General features: G+C 42.9%; 1 protein-coding gene across 1 annotated transcript; it reads right to left on the bottom strand.

Annotated features, from left to right (window-relative positions):
- Positions 1-2,456: 2,456 nt before the first annotated feature.
- On the bottom strand, positions 2,457-15,280 carry LOC147304336 (uncharacterized). The gene is made up of 3 exons (XM_086279113.1): positions 15,058-15,280; positions 2,695-2,793; positions 2,457-2,603 (listed from the first exon to the last, which is right to left on the bottom strand). The coding sequence occupies exons 1-3, from the start codon at positions 15,160-15,162 to the stop codon at positions 2,493-2,495; spliced, it is 315 nt and encodes a 104-aa protein (XP_086135239.1). The 5' UTR covers positions 15,163-15,280; the 3' UTR covers positions 2,457-2,492.
- Positions 15,281-15,703: the final 423 nt, after the last annotated feature.

Below are 15,703 nucleotides of genomic sequence, written 5' to 3'. Positions count from 1 at the left end.
TGGAAGTTGTGGTGGGTTGAGCTAACCCTCTTCCCCACTGTTTGTATTTGGTCGTAGAAGCTGGAGTGGGCAAATTATTTACTTGGAGGCCTTTCTTTCTTTTACCTTTTTTATCAGGTATGTTGGATTTCATGTTGTTGTTGTTTTTTATCTTATGTCAAATATGTTAAGGACTAGAAAAGCGCTATACAAATGCAGGCCATTTACACTCACTCTTTTAAATAGATGCAAGTAAAACACAGCAGAAAATAAATAAAATCAAAGACTCAGCAATCCTGTTGCTCTATTTCTCTATTTGCTCTATTTCACCTGTATAGCAGGAGTGGGGCAGGCGGAGGTTTGCCCTGGTGCAGGTGTGTCGCAGCAGTCAGTGGAAGGATCTGGGAGTTTCTCTGTGAATTTCACATTACCGTGGCAGCGTACTCAGTGCTTGCTCGGAAGTTTAGGGGAGGGGGGGGGGGAGTTTCGCTGTAAAAAGAATGTTTTCTTCCCATGCAGTGAACAGCTAATGTTTTTGTCACTTTTTACAGAATCAAACTCAAAGTAAGGTCAGTACTTCCACGCTTTAACCCTTTAAAACCGGTCAGAGCGGGCACGCTCCGTTTTGCGCAACTACTTTTAAATCCCGGTAGCACTGCAGCCATGTAAGCTAGCAATAATTTTTTTTGCATATGAAACCGGAGGAGTTGTACTTACATCTTATGCCATCAGCTTGTCCTAGGTCACAGTTTCCTTCCACATATAGCTTTGCAGAAACTGCATAAAAAGCACTTGCAGCAACAAAAACATAATATTCCAGAAACACGCTTTGCCGATCCGATCAGCTGTTCATACCACTTCCTAGTTACAATAGACGACAGCGTGAACTATCGCATTACCTGTCCCGAAACCGGAAGTGGCGTCATTTTCGCGGAAATGTAGTTTTTTACCATCAGGGCCTCATGAGCATATACTGGTGTTTTTAAAAGTTATGTTTGACTTTATGACTTTCTGTGTCGTGTCTGGGATGCTTAGAACTCAAATTGCACTGCTGGAAATAATTTATTTAGATGCATATGCTGCTTTTTTGCAAATTAGGACTATAATATTTGTTTTCGTTGGTGTATTTCAAAAATAAAACTATGAAGACACTCAAAATAAATTTCCTGTGGTGGGAAACTATTTTATGCAACTTTTTTGTATTTACAGTTTTGAGGGATAAGCCTCTTAAATTTCTCTGACTAGAAATATATGTTAAAAAAACAAAAACGATTTTCAATTTTTTTGTAGTTTATTGCACTTTCTTGCATAACTAAAACCGATTTAGAGTGCTTTATTTAGCTGTGTAAGGTAATAACTGAAAATATGAAATAAACACACATGTAAGCTAAGACTCTCTAAAAAAAACAGCATTGTTGTTCGGCTTTTCATTTTGCCATTTGTTCATTCACTTGAAGAGCAAGTAACATAATATAGGTCAAGTGATCAGTTTGATATCAATCTTTTGTGATACACCGTCATATTTACATTATTTGTCCAGTATGAAAAATTTGCTTTGGTACCTGGTCAAACTCAAGCTCTCTTCTCTCTGCCAGTGCACTTCTCCTACAGCAAACTCGCAGGCAGCAGCTTCTCTCCCCGCTTCTCACTCACATGTGTAAGTGTTCAGAGTTCATCTTTCCCAGCCAAGAACAAGACACCGTCCTCCAAGAGAAGTGGACTCAATGGCTGAGCAGTTGTCCAGCTTTGATCCAAGGTTGTCCCTGGTTAAAATTCTGCACCTGGAATTCAAATCCCTGAGGGAATCGTGGAGTTGTGTCAGCAGCAGGTGGAAACTGAACAGGCCTGATCCGTCTGAACACTGAACCTGAAGTCTCTGTGGCCACAGTCAGAGCTAGTTAAGTTCTCTCAAAAGGAAATGTGCTTCAGTGCTACCTTTATTACCTCTTTTTGCAGAGGAGACACTAAAGCATCCTTTATGAGAGGAAGTAATTACATTCCATAATTCATAGCGATGCATTATCAAACCATTAATGAAAACCATCGACAAAAGTGATTCACATCATATCAGTGTTGATTATCATTATTCCTGTTTTTCATTTCAGTGAAGTGCTGATATGCTTTCAATTTTGAACATCATGCTGATGGAATGAAATCGGATTTGTGTATGACTTTGCATGAACAACAACATTTATAAACTCTCTGAATCCAAATTATAAGATCTATTACACGGATCAAAGTGTGTTTAGGGTCCGCTCCAGTTTACTTTGTATGATTAACATCTGCATTATCATATATTATTCACCACACTTCTTCTTTCTTCTTTATAAATTCTCATTCACATCAGAAAGTAGGCATTTTTTTTATTCAAACATTCCTTGATATTTAACTTTCACAATGTGTTAAAGCTTCAGTCTGTATCATACTGTGTGTGCTATGTGAAATATTTTAATCTAAACAAAAAAAAACTCTTTACAAAAAGTTTTCTCATATTTATTAAAAAGCATTATCACTCAGAGGCTGTGGAGAAAGAAATGTGAACACCTGGAACCCCGCGGGCACTGACACAGCTGACCTGAATGACTTGTCTGACTCCGCCCCCAACAGAACTTCTCCAAGTTACACTGAAAATGAATCACAGTGGACACTCAGGTGGCATGCTTTATTTTGAAAGGACTTGAGTGGTTCTTCCCTGAGGTGTCAGTTTATTTTTACCAGGACAGTGACTCTGCGTCTCTTCAAACGCCGACAAAGTCCAGGAAGTCGTCTGAAGATGTTTTCCTTGACAGCTGAGGCGATGTTTGAAGCATTTACCTGAGAGATGACACATATTAAAGGTGTCTTATTCTGCTTCATATTCCATGTTTTTTAATCAGAGACTCTGTTAGTGTATCTTGGCATGATTCACAGGACAAAGTAATGATTCTTTATCTTATTCTAGGACTTGGTGCAGCCCCTCAGTTCATACTCTGTCTAAATAACAAGTTTTAGCTCTGCCTCTTCAATCTAATCCAGTTATAAACCACATTTAAAAACTATAAAGTTCGCAAAAGTGCTGTACATAAATATAGGGAGGTCACACAATGAGAATATAATAAAAATACAAAATGTAAAAAAGTTGACACACCTACATAACAAACACCAACACATGACTGTAAATACAAGCAGAAACAATCAAATTAAGTATTCATCTTTCACACTGTGCTAAAAGAGTAAAACTAGAGACAATTTTTTTCCTGGTTGGTGAGCTTCAGATAGCCAGCAGAGGGGCAGCCAATTGGTGCTAAAACCAATTATGGAGACGACGTTGACCATAAAAGGAAATCTGTTACACATTGATTTCAGTGTGCAATTAAAGTAGAAAAGTGTTTGGATCAAATCTATTACTTATTGATTTCTTTATCTTATTTGAAACTGTGCTTAATCAGCGGTGGAAAGTAACAAAGTACAAATAGTTTTCTTGCTGTACTTGACTAAAATTCTTTCAGGTGTCTGTAATTTACTTGAGTATTATTTTTTCTGATAACTTTTTACCTTTTCTCTCTTCAGTTTAACACAAATATTTTAACTTTCTGCTTCTGACATTTTCTAAACAGGCTTTTATTTACTGTGTCAGGAGTAGTGTCGTGGATGAGAGAAGGAGGACCCAAACACTGGACTCACAGGCAGGTAGGTGAAGGTGGATGTTTATTGCCGATGGAGTGAACAAACAGTACAGAGGTAGGAAATGGCTGGCTGGCTGGCTGGCTGACTGACTGAACGAACGAACGAACGAACGAACGAACGAACGAACGACCGGTTGACGAACTGAACATACAGACGACATTAACATCAATGACACGACAGTGAACGAGTAGAAACAGAGGGCTTAAATACACAGACTGATGAGGATGATAATGAGAGACCGGTGAGTACACAGCTGAACATAATCTGGCTAATGACACAAGACGAGCAACACAGGAAAATCAGGAAGTGAGCACATGGAAGTGGCAAAATAAACTGAACATGAACAAAACCGAAAACACTGGATCACCGACCCAGGAACCCTGACAGTACCCCCCCCCTCCACAGGCTGGCACCCGACGGCTAAAAGAGAAAAAAAAACAACCCCAGAACAAAGTGGACTTGAACGGCCTCTAACAGCATTCAAGGTTCAAAAGAGGATAAAAGGGAATAACACTGGAAAATAATTTTAAAGTTACTATGAGCTCAAGAAATCACAGCAAGCACACAAGCTGTTTATTGTGAACTGTGTCTGTGAAGTTAGGATTTTTTTAATATTGTGAAACATCATCATAATAATGGATTGCATTTATATAGCGCTTTTCAAGACCCTCAAAGCGCTTTACAGTTCCACTATTCATTCACTCTCACATTCACACACTGGTGGAGGTAAGCTACAGTTGTAGCCACAGCTTTCAAACTTTTTGATTAAACTGTATTCTGCACACCTGGTAGCCACCTGGAAGCCACCTAAAGCTGGATTGTTAGACCATGTGGCACTAACAAGAATAAAGTACAGAGCCATGAAAGAGGCAGAAATGTTGTTACTGCACGGCGTCAACGCGTTAGCGTCGTCCAGTCCCGAGCCTTATCTCCTACAGTCTTAGAAACACAAAACTCAGCTTGTTATTTGGTGGTTTTGAAACTAAACTTAAACAGTCCTTTTTAGCTGGTACTGAAACTCAGCTCTCACAAAAAGAAATGGCAGTATGGTGTACATTTTAGGACATCCGTCAGGTCTCAGACAAAAAGCTGTCAAGTGTCAGGTCTCAGACAAAAACTCGTCAGGTGTCAGGTCTGAGGTGTCAGGTCTCAGATGTCAGGGCCTCAATTGTCAGGACTCAGGTGTCAGGTCCCAAAAGTCAGGTCTCAGGTGTCAGCTCTCAGTTGTCAGTTCTCAGGTCTCAGGTGTCAGAACACAAGCTATCAGACAGAGAGAAGCCTCCTTCAGGTGGCGCTGTTGTCAGGTCCCAGCCAATGACTGTAACAAACATGGACGACGTGACAGCGTCAGTAGTTCATACGATGCTGTTTTATGTTCAAGGGGTCTCCTTTCTCATACGTTTGATTCTAATTACATTACATAATGCTGTGAAATTGGGGTGTGATGTAATTGTAACAGCTTTGACTGGAAGCTGCAGTCACGCACAAACTTACGTATCTCTGTTCGGGAATGGGAGATAGAGCGGGGGTGCAGACAGGAGCTCCAGCGTTTACGTTACAAAACCATGACGACTGTTTTAATCTGACAGCCTGAGGTGTTCTTCAGTATACTGGACTACCCGACAGAAGGACCCGGCACCCCGCTGCACTTTTTCGGTAAGTTAAACGTGTTTGTAAGCTTATCCGTAACCACCGTTCTTAGCTAGGTCCTGAGACCTAGCTATAGTGATGTTCGATTCGTGAACGAATCATTCAATACTCGATAATTACTTTACTGACTCGTGAATCATGATTCACAAGCGCAACTGACTCAATGACTCATCTCTGTTGCTGTTAGCAAACTAATTCCATTAGTAGAAATATATCTAGCTTATAATTAAAATTGTGGGGAGAAAAAACAACAGCCAGTTTCTTAACAAAAACATCTCTGCTCTGAACTGGAAGAAAAAACCCTGAGTAGAAGCTCACATCAAGACAATAGCTCCTCGGTTCACAGTAGCATCTCTCAGCAAACATGCTAACAGCACATTTGAGTTACCCCTCCCTTGCTGTGCTGAATCGTAGCATAAGCGAATCACTCAGGACTCACTCACCCCCTCCCTCCTGGCTCACAGCTCAAACGAGTTGAACGAATCACTCACTCACCCCTCCCTCCTGGCTTACAGATTCTTCTTCTTCTTGGTTGGCAACCAGTGTTGCCAACTTAGCGACTTTGTAGAGTGAAAGCGCGTATTGCTTTTACTCTCAACAAGCAGCAGGTGCTGTAACGCAGTCAGTTCTTCTTTTACTCTTTTACTCTGTGATGGCCAAACCTGTGGCTACACTCTAAAGTCGGTAACGTTTGTATTTTCATTCTTCATTTGAACATAGTAATATATTTTAGTTGCCAATAACTTTATTGATTGGTTTGGATACATTTGTTCTATTTGTAAGCGCGCACATTTAGTTTACTTATGTATTCATACTACTTCATTTCTTTGCTTTCTAACTTTTGTCTTTTTATTTCTTACCTGCCATCATCCCTGGGAGTTGCTGGACAAAAGATGGTAGCCAGGGTTTGAAACCATTAAATATGAAGGAAGATAATTGGACCACACCACCACTTCCTGCTGAAGGGGGTAATGTGTGTTTTCTTTACTTTAAAAACAAAGTATTTGTATTTAATTAAATATTTGAGTTTAGGGTTTAATGGGGTTTTTGATTTTCTTCTTTGGTGTTTAGTTTATTAATACTGCATCGTTTGTGATTTATGATTGTGTTTGTTTGCTACCCCTCATGTGTCACAATGGTCAGCCATTATATATACCCTTGTATGTCATTTCATGTTAGGTCAATTATGTATGTTTGTAGCAGTCATTTGGTTTGTTAAGTTTGCAGTTGTTGCCTGAGTTCAGTTTTGTTTCTTTGACCTCTTTTATGAGCTCAACATTTATTACTCTTGTGAATATAATTTTTGGGGGTTAAATAAATGGAAACTATATTTTTCTAATAATTCCTGGGACGACTCCTGTTTTTCAACTCGGTCCATCACATACTCTTATGCTGTTTTGTGGATCACAAGGTTTAAAACTACTTATAAACACACACACACAAAGTAACTCCACCAGAGTGCCTATTTCGGGTCACTTTTGCCGGTCCAAGCCCAGGTAAAGGAGCAGGGTTGGAATTGTGACATTAAAAAAAAACAATAATTGCTAAAAGAAATTTAATTTGTAGTTCTAAATAAACTCTAAATGCATTTAGGACATTTTTTTTACTCACTTTATGTCTCTTCCACGATGTTATTTCTCTCTCCAACAACATAGGTTACAATTAGATTAGCATGACCAATTATGCAAATTAGGCGATGACGTCATTTAGCAACTTCTAGCGACTTTTAGGACAACCAATAGCGATTTTCCTTACTGAGGAGTTGGCAACACTGTTGGCAACCAATGTTAAGGCGCATTACCGCCCCCTGGCTCACAGCTCAGTGAACATTTAGATGAGAAAATATATATTTGACACATTTAAGGAAAATATTAATAAAATAAAAAATAAATAAATGTTCCCTTTAGAATTTTTTTTGCTCTATAAAATAGTTGTTTTCTTTTACAATCATTCATCTTAGCAGTAGGATTTACATTAAAAGAGAAACAAACAAGTTTGAGTGAAAATATACATTTTTGCACTCTCTGGTTAACTGACTCAGTGACTCAAATGACTCAAGAAATCTGATTCACTTTGGTGAGTGACTCATTAAAACTCGATTCAGTAAAAAGAATCGAATTTACCATCACTACCTAGCTAAGATGAGCACTCTGCTGTCAGGGAAACTTGTTTTGTAAAGTCCGTTTAGCTCTTTTAGACTCAGGGGGTGAACAGAATTTGATTGACAGCGGTCTGGTGCGTCTTCTCGGTATTAAAATGCGACTTCTAGAGGTCCCTGTTTCGGTTTTTGCCCTCAATGGTCAGGCTTTGCCCTCAGTCACCCATGAAACGGAACCTGTCTCATCAATTCTCTCGGGCAATCATCGCAAATTTCTCAGTTTTTTTGTTTTCGCGTCCCCTGATTCCCCTGTAGTCTTGGGCTATCCTTGGTTCGAGCGCCACAATCCCCATATCAACTGGGCCACCCGTCGTATAGAGAGTTGGAGTAGCCACTGTTTGTCACACTGTCTGCGGTCTGCTTTACCTCCCTCTGCGGCCGGTGCTCCCGAATCGACACAAAAAGATTTGGACCTGTCGTCTGTGCTGGAGGTCTATCATGATCTGAGGTCAGTTTTCAAACGTCGCGCTCTGTCTCTGCCTCCCCACCGGCCATATGACTGTTCTATTGAATTGTTGCCTGGAGCTTTGCTGCCTACTAATCGGCTGTACAACCTCTTCAGGCCGGAGAGGGCTGCCATGGAAGCCTATATTACGGAGTCTCTGGAGGCAGGCTTGATTCGGCCGTTCTCTTCACCCGTGGCTGCAGGGTTCTTTTTTGTAGGGAAAAAGGATGGATCTCTCAGACCTTATGTTGACTATTGTGGACTTATTTCCATCACTGTGAGGAATAAATATCCCCTTCCACTGCTTTCTTCCACCTTTGTTCCGTTACAGGAAGCGGTTGTCTTCACTAATTTGGACCTACGTAATGCGTATCACTTGGTATGCATACGTCAGTGGGATGAGTGGAAGACGTTCAACACTCCGCTGGGACATTATGAGTATATGGTAATGCCATTTGGACTGACTCTGATCAATGATGTGTTGCGGGACTTTTTGAACCATTTTGTCTTTGTCTATCTGGATGACATTCTCATTTTTTCCCGATCACTGGATGACCACGTACAGCAGGTGCGCTGTGTATTACAGTGGCTTCTGGAAAATAAACTGTTAGTGAAAGCTGAGCAATGTGTCTTCAAATGCGGGGTCAGTGTCCTTTTTGGGTTACGTACTGGAAAAGGGACAGCTCAGAGCCGACCCCTGTAAGCTTGAAGCCATTGTGAGTTGGCCGACCCCTTCCACACAATAGCAATTGCAGAGGTTTCTGGGATTCGCTAATTTTTATCGGCGGTTCATTAAGAATTTCAGTCGAGTTGTGCTTCTGCTTACTAGTTTGACATCTCCTGCTCGTGTTTTTCAGTGGACGGCGGAAGCCGAACGGGCTTTTTCACGGCTTAAGGAGCTGTTTTGCTCCGCTCCCGTCCTCGCCCACCCCGACGTGTTCAGACAGTTTGATGTTAAGGTTGATGCTTCCGATACCGGCGTGGGAGCCGTGCTGTCTCAGATTTCGCCGGACGATGGGCATCTCCACCTGGGCGCTTTTTTTTTGTTTTTTGTTTTTTTGCCTGTTCCGCTTGGATCTTTAACCATCAGAATTGTTGTCTGAAGGCCAAGAAAGATGCCAATCGGCTTTACTTTACCAATTGGATCATCATGGCCTTGCCATATTGGTCCATTTGATTGACCTCATAATTATGTATGTCCGCCATGTCCGCGCGCATCCTGCATTGGCTGCACACTGTGCGCTTTGCCTGTCATCCCGGCATTTATCGTATGGTGTCTTTGTCGAAACGGTCCTTTTCGTGGCCTTCGTTGGAGAGGGATGCGCGCGAGTATGTTGTGGCTTGCGAAGTTTGTGCGCGTTCTAAAAGCCGTCACCAGGCGCCTTCTGGGCTTTTGCATCCCCTGCCCGTCCCCAGTCACCCGTGGTCGCACATCGCTGTGGACTTCGTCACAGGGCTGCCGCGTTCCTCTGGTCACTCGGTCGTCCTTACCATCGTGGATAGATTCTCCAAGGCTGCCCATTTTGTTCCCTTGCCTAAACTCCCTTCCGCCCTTGAGACTGCTCGCTTACTCGGTGTTCATGTTTTTCGGTTGCATGGGATTCCCCAGGACATTGTGTCTGACAGGGGACCTCAGTTTGTGTCACGTGTGTGGAAGGGGTTTTGTGCTGCCTTGGGGGTGGGGGCGAGCCTCTCCTCGGGCTATCACCCACAGTCTAATCGACAAACTTAAAGGACGAACCAACAACTGGAATCCGCGCTCCGTTGTGTGGTTTTGGCTAATCCTGCTTCCTGGAGCTCTCATCTCTCCTGGATAGAATATGCGCATAACTCTCTCACCTGTTCTGTCCCCAGTTTCTCTCCGTTTGAGGTTTGTTTGGGTTATCAGCACCCACTGTTTCCTTCTAAGGAGGCGGAGGTTGTGGTCCCAGTGGTGCAGGACCACCTGCGCCGCAGCAGGAGGATTTGGCGTCAGACCAAGGCGGTGTTGGTTTAGACTGTGACACGAGCTCACTGTACGGTGGATCGGAGGAGATCCCCTGCTCCTCTATAATCCATGGGACAGAAGGTGTGGCTGTCGTCTGCAACTGTTCCTTTGAAATGTATGTCTAGAAAGCTGGTGCCCCGTTTTCTGGGTCCTTTCACTATTCAATGCTTCATTAATCCTGTATGTGTCAGACTGCAACTGCCCGCTTCCATGAGGATTCATCCTACTTTCCATGTTTCCCAGCTCAAACCTGTTTCTCGCAGCCCGTTGTGCCCCCCGTCCGATCCCCCCCCCCCCCCCCCCCCCCCCCCCGCCCGCCGGAGTAGTGGATGGCATTTCTATCTATTCAGTCCGGCAGCTACTGGACATGCGCCGCTGGGGCCAGGGCTTTCAGTTTTTGGTGGACTGGGAGGGGTACGGGCCTGAGGATCAGTACTAGATTCCGAGTTCGTTTATTGAGGACCCTGATCTCATTGCTGACTTTTACAAGAGACATCCTGGTAAGCCCTTCCGGGGGCCGCCCGTTGAGGGGGGGGGGACTATTAGGAGTTGGTAGGGTTTCTCTGGTGTGGTGTCATGGGTTTGCTTCCTTTTTCATCACAGGTAGGTGGGGCGGTGTCTCACAGGATGCTGTCACACCGGTGGTACATCAGACGTCATTTGATGGAGCGTTATTTAGGAGCAGCGCGACAGACATCTGGTGTCGGAGTATTGTTGCCTCCCTGAGTGGTAACGTGTTTGTTAATCTCTGCGGTGTGCACTACAGCCAACCCATGTTTTGGATTTTGTCTGCTTACCTGTTGTCCTGTATCCTTAGCCGGATCCATCACCCGCTTGCCTGTCAGCTGCTGGTAAAGCCGTATTTCCGGGATCACTTCAAACATCAATCGCATCTTTACCTTCGCATCCTGGAGATTCTCGCCCAAACCTGTACTGCCAGTGTGAGAAGTGAGCTCTCCAACTCTCCCCATGTTTATTGCCGCTTTTTACTGATTGTTTGGTATCTCCAAACCGTCCAAAGACATGCAGCTTGTGGGGATAGGTTAATTGGACAATCCAAATTGCCACTAGGTGTGAATGTGCGAGTGAATGTGAGTGTGAATGGTTGTCTGTCCCTATGTGTTAGCCCTGCGACAGACTGGCGACCTGTCCAGGGTGTACCCCGCCTTTCGCCCTATGACAGCTGGGATAGGCTCCAGCGCCCCCCGCGACCCTGAAAAGGATAAGCGGAAGCGAATGGATGGATGGATGGATGTTTGGTATCTTCCCCTAAAATTTCGTTTTCCTTTTTCTCGTAGATCAACCCTGTGTGTGCCGATTATACCGTTCCCTCCGAGTGCGTGTCAGCCCCCTTTCCTGGTTTCCCTCCGTTTATTTATCACTGTACATAATCTCCCACCCTGTGTAAATAATCCAGACACTGTAAATAAAGAGCACTTTCTGCATTCCCTGCGTTTGTTCTGCCATAGAGTCCATTCGTTCAGCCTAACAGACAAGCCCTGGGAATCTTTAAGAGAGAATGTGCAACTAACTTTCTTATGTATGTCTAATTGTGTGAAGTTGACACATGGCAAGGGCCATGTGGCAAACGAGGATTTTCTGGGGAGGCTTAAATTACAGGTGGAAAAAGGTAAAGTGATGGAAGAAGAAAATGAGATGCAGATGCAGACTGAGGCTATGAGAGAGGCGACAAGAGGATCAGTGAGGGGTGGAGACCACCTCCAGCTGACGACCCGCAGAGAGCTGTACCACTGGGCTTCCTAGAGAGCATCAACAGGAGATGGTGGACAACAGAATGGTTATCTGAAGGATAAGGGGAGCATGCCAAGCTCCAACCGAAAGCACAGAGGAAGTTCAGGGATGGCATCATGATTCTGTAAACAACACAGAAAACAGATGCTATGGCGGTGACAGGAACTGACTGACAGCAATTTCTCAAAGATTATCACCTAATGTTTTTTCGCTGTGCCATACAGAGGTTGACACTCTACAGAGGGTCTTCCTTTGTGTCATTGTTGTTGTCATTTGCATTATGAACACTTCTACAAGACTGCTGCTGAAATTTTGAGCCATGGACGTGGTCATGACTCAACAGGAGGGAGCAGCATAACAGCAGTAAAACAACTGGATCCAATTTCCTTTTAAAAATAACATTGCTGAAAGATCAACATGGATTCACCAGAGTCACTACAAGAAGATCACACACCTTGACGCTGAGCCCGAGTCCAACTACAAAGGGGGAAGAAAGCCTCTAGGACCTTCCATCTCAAACCCGGTGAAGAAACCAATGACTCCCTTACCTTTAGTCAGCAACAAGGATGACAGCGTGGCTGAAAGTATTCCTGTTCGTGACGACAGCTGAAGCACTATGGGACCGAGGAAGCCACACTCAATAACCTCATGGCTATTCTACGAACTTTTGGTGGCAGATGATGAACACCACGGCGCACCTTAACAACAAGATGGACTGCTACGTATGTGCCCACATGCCACTATCCACTCACAGCTCTGGATTATGGCCGTATAACATTCTTGCTAACCGCATCCCAAGGTGGGGTGTGTAAGCTAATTGGTGAGACATGTTGCACATTCATTCCAGACGAATACTCCACTGGCAGCGACATCTATGAGGACCTACAGAACTTAACCGTGCTGCAAAGGCATGTGGCAGACCACACACCATGAGCCTCAACACAGGATTGGCTCGCATGGCTGACTTCTGGACCTTGGTAGCACATGCTACTGTAGATTGTGACCCCAGTATTTGTTGTTTTAGTTCTTATGTTTATTGCTGTGACCTGTATTCTCCCCTGCATAAAAAGCATGATACAAAGGATGGTGACTAATACCTTTATTTACTACACATTTGCCCAGGAGGACCCAAAGAAGGACATGGAAGATTGCATTTAAATGAAGTAAGCATTGAAAATGCACCTGAAAGTGATGCTGTACTGATAATTGAAAACACAAGCTTTTAAAATGTCAAACAGGAGGGAATAATGTTAGCAACCTACAACACATACATTAAACCTATTTAAAAAGCTACACATTGCCATTTAAAAAGCTAGAATGCTTTTGTTTGCTCCCGAACCCAACAACAAGATCATGTTGATCCAACACATCTCTTCCTTAGGCTGACTGAACTGTGGGAGCACACTGCCTCCGATCCAGAGCTACAGAAACTGAGCACTGTCACAATGAAGGCCTGGCCTTGCAGACAAACTCAGCTGCTCACAGAAATTCGTGAATACTACCCATATCAAATAAACTCCCCCTTGAAGATGACATTGTCAAGAAAGGCCTGAAGACAGTGATCCCAAAGTCTTTACAAAAGGATTAAATCACTGTCCTCCACAGAGGGCACCCAGACACAGAAGCTACTAAACGCAGGGCCCATGCTATCATGTTTTGGCCCACAATAACTGAAGATATAGGGCAAGAAACAATTGCGTGTCCGGTGTGCAACAGTACCAGGCCACATAAACAAAAAGAGCCACTCAAGCTCACACACTAGGTTCTCCAGCTGAAAGGCTCATGTCAAGGCAAACATGCACTATCATGCAACATCTGCTGGTTCCCAGGCCCAAAAGCAACACAGCTGTTAAGACAAGCCTAGTTCATAAGCGCCATGCACAAAAGAAATGCTATGACAACTCCAGCACACCACTCCTTCCCCTCGTGCTAAGTGAGGTTGTGAGGATGCAAACGCATCATGGACATGACTCCTTAGGGACTAATAAGAAATCCAGATCATACATTGTCCAGTCAGGAGGCGGAGAGTATAGGCGGAACCGCAGGCATGTCCTCCCAGTCCCTGAAGCACCACCACAACACAGAGATTCCCACGATGACTCTACCGTGGTCCAACCATCAACCGCCTGTTCCCCAGAGCACAAAGAAAACGAAATCCATGGAAACTACATGTAACGTGATGTTGACAAGGTCAAATGTTAAATGTTTACTATATTCTTACCAATGACAGTTCCAGGTTTGAAGTGAATGGTTAATGTCCAGGCTATAATGTTGTGGATTAGAATCTGTTGATAAACAGTCTTAACCTAAAGAAAGGGGACATAGAACATCTGACTGGTATTGTTTAATAATGGGGGTTGAATAGGGTCCCGAAAAGCGCTATATAAATGCAATCCATTATTATTATTATTATTACCTGTTCAGAATAGTGCACTGCGCATGCATGCAGTAAGAAGACGCTGGAGTCAAGCTGCTTGCATGTAATGCCTGCTCAGTTACCCATTAAACAAAGCTTGCAAGGAATCACAAATCCAGCGTCTTTACTAAACATCAAACATTGTCCTTTGAGATTTTAACATAAGACTGAGGATGATATAAGACTAAAGATTTAAACAGTTTTAGATCCATTACACTCACTGAGCACTCTACAGCCTGGTAACACATAAACTTTAAATAAAAACTAGTGTAATTTGTTCTTTTCATGTAATAACATCGTTCACATTATGATCAACAGCTAGATTCACAGTTAAGTAAACCTAATGAGGGAGACCATCAGGACCAAGCTGGGTTTCCTGGGTCCAGAGGTTTGGAGAAACTTCCTCCCTTTCTTTTATCACAGCTGTCCTGTGCCAGATGTTCTGTTGACCCACTGAGAGAGGCATAATTTCAGAAACATCAGAAAGACTAAAGCTCATTGCATAGATCAATGATCTTCACCATTGATCTCTACAGCTCCCTCAGAGGGAAATCTTCAGAGCTTCACTGTTGGCTCGCTCCAGAAAATGGATAAACCAAGTTTCATGAACAAGCGTGATGGACACCTTTGCTTTGTGTAATGTTAGAAGTACTCAGATAATCTTCAGAGGCTCTGGACTTTTACATAAAAATATTATATTCAGTCCTGTAGAAAGTTATATATTTAAATATACATTATCCTGTCTGGTTACTCTGGAGCTGTACTTTTTCAGTTTTATGTCAGTAAAGAAGTTCAATCCGTACTTCAACTTTTACTGAAGCTTTATTTTAACACAAGTATCTGTACTTCTACTGAAGTAAATATTGCCTGTAAATTTGCCACCTGTGGTATTAATCTGAATAATACACTTCTGATTTAAGTCAAAATCAGAGCTGACTTTGGTTGCAGCTGATTAGCTCAGTGTCAGGGTTACTGGTTTTCTTCCCAGCTTGCATTTGTCCTACCTGCAGAGGGGGAGTTCCAGGACTGAAGTTAGGTAAATGGCTGTCAGCTCTCTGCAGAGAGATGCAGACCAGCAGCAGAAACACAGAGAATTCACTAAGCTTCATCTACAATTTCATCAGGTGATTAATAAATCTTGACAACCCACAAATGCCTTGTCTTCTTCTGTGAAAACAAAAGACTGAAGCAGACAATAACTGAAGAGAGATTCAGTAATCCTCTTAGCCTGCTTTAAGAGTCACATGACTAGAGGATGACATCACACTGACGCGCCAATCACTGATGGACATTTCACTGTTACTGCATCACAGTCACTGATGGACCTCTGACCCCCTTATTAATCAGTTGCCTACAGAACATCTGTTTAAATAAAGCTTTATTTTAGAAAGAGGCTTTATATGAGGCTCCTTTTTTCCAAGAAAGATGTACAGGTCTTTTTCTACACAGAACCATACACCTGTGTGTACCTAGGTGTATGTTTTCTTTCTTATTGGTGTTTATCTTTATTTGCTCTTTGCTTCACTGCATAATGAAAAGCAGTTTAATTAACTGCATTTTCATTACTTGCTGCAGCCCACTTCTGTTGCTGAAAAAAAGTGTGTAAACTTATTTTAAACTAAAACATTTTTAGTCTTACTTAGACCTTTT

Source organism: Aulonocara sp. 'chitande type north' Nkhata Bay, linkage group LG22 (assembly GCF_057382095.1).
Source record: "Aulonocara sp. 'chitande type north' Nkhata Bay isolate Kocher_YH1m ecotype deep benthic linkage group LG22, A_spYH_male_GT1.1, whole genome shotgun sequence".
In the NCBI taxonomy this organism is placed as follows: domain Eukaryota; kingdom Metazoa; phylum Chordata; class Actinopteri; order Cichliformes; family Cichlidae; genus Aulonocara; species Aulonocara sp. 'chitande type north' Nkhata Bay.
The sequence above is the reverse complement of the archived record's forward strand: the minus strand, read 5'-3'. Positions and strand labels throughout refer to the sequence as shown.

Coding starts and splice junctions, on each gene's coding strand:
- LOC147304336 (XM_086279113.1), bottom strand. CDS start 15,162: ATGAAGCTTAGTGAATTCTCTGTGTTTCTGCTGCTGGTCTGCATCTCT. Junction 2,794..15,057: donor CTGGAACTCCCCCTCTGCAG/GTAGGACAAATG, acceptor GTCATCTCTCAG/GTAAATGCTTCAAACATCGC. Junction 2,604..2,694: donor GACGCAGAGTCACTGTCCTG/GTAAAAATAAAC, acceptor ATTCATTTTCAG/TGTAACTTGGAGAAGTTCTG.